We start from the raw sequence: 4,173 nt of genomic DNA, 5'->3' as shown, positions 1-4,173 counted from the left end.
GTAACTCGTAAGGCTTGAAAAGCTCGAACGACCTTCAACAAAAGAGTACCTATACCCGAAAAACGACACAGGTGGGTAGGTAGGGAATACCTAGGAGCGCGAGACAACTCTCTCTTTGGATATTCGAGAGAGAAAAACTCGTTAATTTGAAGAATTAGTTTGAATTATTCTCTTTTCGAGATTCATCGATATTCAATCAATCGAATGCACTTTCTAACACCTGTTCCTAGTTTTGCCGAAGGACCAACCCCATTTTTTACCTTGAATTGGTCAAAATATGCGGACTTTCTTACTTTTCATGAGGATTAGACCCGATAACAGAAGGTCTATGGCTAATTGATACTGCACACCATCATTTAGCTATTGCAATTCTGACCTCACCATCACGCCATGCATTACATCATTTAGAACCTTAATATCACACGATTCTTAAAACCCTCTGTGTGTAACCAAGTAGAACTTTCATCATTTCATGCTACAAAAACGATCGTAATTTATCAAATAGAAGCGACAGGTTTGGTCGACACAGTTTGGTCTTTTATTTCTTCTATTACAATGAAATATCTTCTTGTAATCCTATACCATCAGTGCAAGTATTCGAACATCGTCAATTCACGAGAAAGAAGTCCTCATCTCAGTACTTTCTACGTCGATTTTGAAACCTTTCTTGTGTTGTCTCCAGTAATCGGCCGTAGGGTTTATCCATTCTGGTTCTGGAATCTCGATCCTCGACCGCATTAGATCTTCCCTTGATAGGTTGTAGCTTTCGTCTCTCTCCCTCGCTATCTGCAAATTCACCACACCATCTTCCGCGGCCTGTGGGGACATCATTAATGATGGAGGTCCCAATGGAAGCTTGTCACCTTCAAAATTAAAGCAATACAAATAGTTCAAAGAAAATGCTTTGAGAACAAACTCTACAAGAAAACCAGGTTTATACTACAATAGATATGTCTAAATGTCTTAATAGATTACTTTTATATAACTTAAATTTATAATACCAAATAATTGTGTGTCATATATAAAAATGTTACAATAAGTTTATAGGACGTTTTTGACGTGTTAATAGTTTTCCAAGACAAGTTTAAAATAAAATGCCCTTTTAACTTGTTACATGACATTGTTTGGGAAAGCGTTATGTAAAAACAAAATGTCCGATAAAAACTTGTGTTAATAGAATATTTCTCAAAAATATCTTGTAGAAAAACGAATATGACATTTATTGTAAAATATCCCCAAAAACTTGTTAAAACTCTAAAAACATTTTATAAACTTAATTGAACTCGAGTCCTATATTTGAACAAAAAGATGATTACTAGCAATCCTAACCGGAGGGCCCGCACGGAACCCACCTCCAAAGACTCCAATTTGAGGGAGCATTTTTTGACTCACTCAATGGTTGACGTTAGTCGGGGACCATTACTAGAAAAAGTATTAGGAATGGAATAAATGTGTTGTTGATTAGCGGCAGATTAGCGACGGATACGCCAAAAATTCACTATGTCGCTTATCTCTCACTAATCAGAGATGGATCTGCAACGGAAATGATTTTTGGTCATTCCCTCGCAAATCCCTTTTTGATTAGTGACGGATAAGCCAAAAACCAAATCCGTCGTTAACCACTAGGAACGTTTGACTTTTGCTTTGTTCTTGCTTTGTTCGTCACGAACCCATCGTCTAATCCGTCACTGAAAAGAATATCGTCGCTAATCCGTAACACCCTCGCTGATCCTTCGCTAAATGTCGTTGCTGATCCATCACTGATAGCATTACCTACGAGCTTTTGACCGATGGACTATCAGCAAAGGATTAGCGACGAAATAGGACTTCACCGACGGATTTACGATGGGTTTTTCCATCACTGATACTCCTCATTTTTGTAGTGGACCGAGATCGAACCCGGGACTCGTCTAAATGCTCGGGACTTGTCTTGCATTTAGACAAAGCCATCCCACCTCTTTACCAACTGAAGAACACATCAAAGGCAAACTTAGCACATATATATATAGGTATATAGATGACTCGATTAGGAAACTTAGATATTGCGGCGTCTTATAAACCTGCTCTTGTTGTAATGAAATGAAGAACATCCTTTTTATCAAGGATATAGCAAGTTGAAACACACCTCTATCGGTTTGCCATGTACACCAAAACTTGCCGTAAGTTTTGGCTAGGTTTTTCAACTCGGGCATGACGATCGTCTCTGGCATCCGTGGGTGGATCCAAAGCCCAGATTTTATCTGAAACACAAAAACTACAACGATTAAGAACCCATAAATTAAAAAAGGTTCCTGATTCAAATTGAAACTAAAGAAATTAACCTCATAGGCATGAGAGTGCCACAATTTTTGTTCCTCAGGTGGCAATGTTTCAAAGATGGTATCAGACACTATATATTCTACTCCTGCAAGAATAAAAACATCCAAATTCGACATCTTATTTATTATCACTACAACAAAATCGGATCGGGTCAAAAAACAAAAAGAAAGGAGCCGAAGTGTCCTCATATGAGAGTACTTCACTTCATAAGTATTTTGAAAAACTTGTTAAGACGTCAAAAACAACCATACAGGTTTTATAAAACATCCGAAACGTCTTATAAACTTGATATGAAACTTTTAGATATGACGTTTGATTCTATCAACTTAAGTCTTATAAAACAACTTATTAAGAAGCTCTAAATATGTTAGGCATAGTATAAACCAAATTTTGTAATGAAAAAATGGTAATTCATCAACCAAAACCGAGAGAATGATTCAAACCCTTGATACTAAGGATGGATATATAAATTATAAAACGGTCGATTAAAACGCTTATAACTTTCTACAAACTCGATTATTCTAAAACTAAAGTATACATACATACCGATGAGACGGCCGTTGGAGTCATCGGAATCATAAACAGCTGACTGTAGGAAGTCCTGGTTAAGTCGGGTAACAAAGTGGTGAGCTTTGATTTGACGACTCATGTCATGGCTGTATAAAGCAAACGTACACGCATGTTGGCTCATGTGATTGATGGGTTTAAAAGACTGCAACATTTGAGCACCTTTATCCAGCATTTGTTGCCCTACCGGTGTCGGTTTTTCCGGTGGGATCCCGTCCTTCTCAGCTCCGGCGGTTGTAGGCTTCAAATCCATCGGCTATCAAGAGGTGTAGTTGAAGGTTCACTATTCTTGAACGTCTTTATTATCATGACAAGTAAAAAGAGACGGCGAGTGAAGGTGAGAATACGTGGCGTGCCAGGTGGTGAAGAATAAGTGACACGTGTCATATGATTATCTAATGGTGTTTAATATTGTCGAGTGAACTACTACTATACGGTGGTTCATGTCTTTGCTCAAATAGATGGGATAAATTAGGCTTTTAATAAATATAGGAACCAAAATGTAATTTATTTTAAAATTAATTGTAATTCATATATTTTTTAATAAAAAATCTTTTATTGAAGATATTTTAAATATAATTAAAAAAATAAATATTTTGATTATTATATTAATTTATTTATGTAATATTTTAATTTTTAAAACATGATTAGTTTTTTTTATAACATAAATCTAACCAAAAAAAATTATTATATAACTATCACACGTCAACAATACTTCAAATATTTTTAACAAAAAAATTTTAAAAAAGATCTTAATCACAATTAATTTTAAAGTGAATAACATTTTTTGTACCTATAGTTTGTCTGATGTTTGATTTGTTTGTCCTAACGATTACTACCTGATGATATTAACTTCAAAGATATTGAATGTTATGAAATTGAAAAATTAGGAACTAAAATCCAAAACTTAAGCAAACCACAAGTATCATTAATGAAATTCACTATAATATTTATAGAAGTATTTAATTTAGGTAATACTTTATTAATTAATGTTAATTTTAAAATTAAAAGAAAATCAGAGGGTTATAAATCATTCAAAATATACCTTGGAGGCATTTGGTTCATGGATTTTGAAAGAATTAGAATGGATAATTTCTTTGATCAAATTCCAAAACCTGTGTTTGGTTTAGATAATGAAAATGTAGGAATTATTTGAATTTCATTAAATTCTACAAATTAAAGAATTCACCATTCCTGGTTATAAGAGAGAAAAAATGGAATTTCACCTCTTTCCATCCAATTCAATCAACACCACCCACCCCTGCTCCAAGCACGATCATGTTACTA

The 4,173-nt window shown here is 34.7% G+C and overlaps 1 protein-coding gene across 1 annotated transcript; it reads right to left on the bottom strand.

Annotated features, from left to right (window-relative positions):
• Positions 1–446: 446 nt before the first annotated feature.
• On the bottom strand, positions 447–3,154 carry LOC112519817 (oil body-associated protein 2B-like). The gene is made up of 4 exons (XM_025128111.1): positions 2,866–3,154; positions 2,322–2,404; positions 2,126–2,240; positions 447–863 (listed from the first exon to the last, which is right to left on the bottom strand). Exons 1-4 carry the CDS (start codon positions 3,137–3,139, stop codon positions 613–615), a joined length of 723 nt encoding a protein of 240 aa, XP_024983879.1. The 5' UTR covers positions 3,140–3,154; the 3' UTR covers positions 447–612.
• Between the last annotated feature and the right edge of the window lie 1,019 nt (positions 3,155–4,173).

This window comes from Cynara cardunculus (genome assembly GCF_001531365.2).
Source record: "Cynara cardunculus var. scolymus isolate 2C chromosome LG 10, CcrdV1, whole genome shotgun sequence".
NCBI lineage: Eukaryota > Viridiplantae > Streptophyta > Magnoliopsida > Asterales > Asteraceae > Cynara > Cynara cardunculus.
The sequence above is the reverse complement of the archived record's forward strand: the minus strand, read 5'-3'. Positions and strand labels throughout refer to the sequence as shown.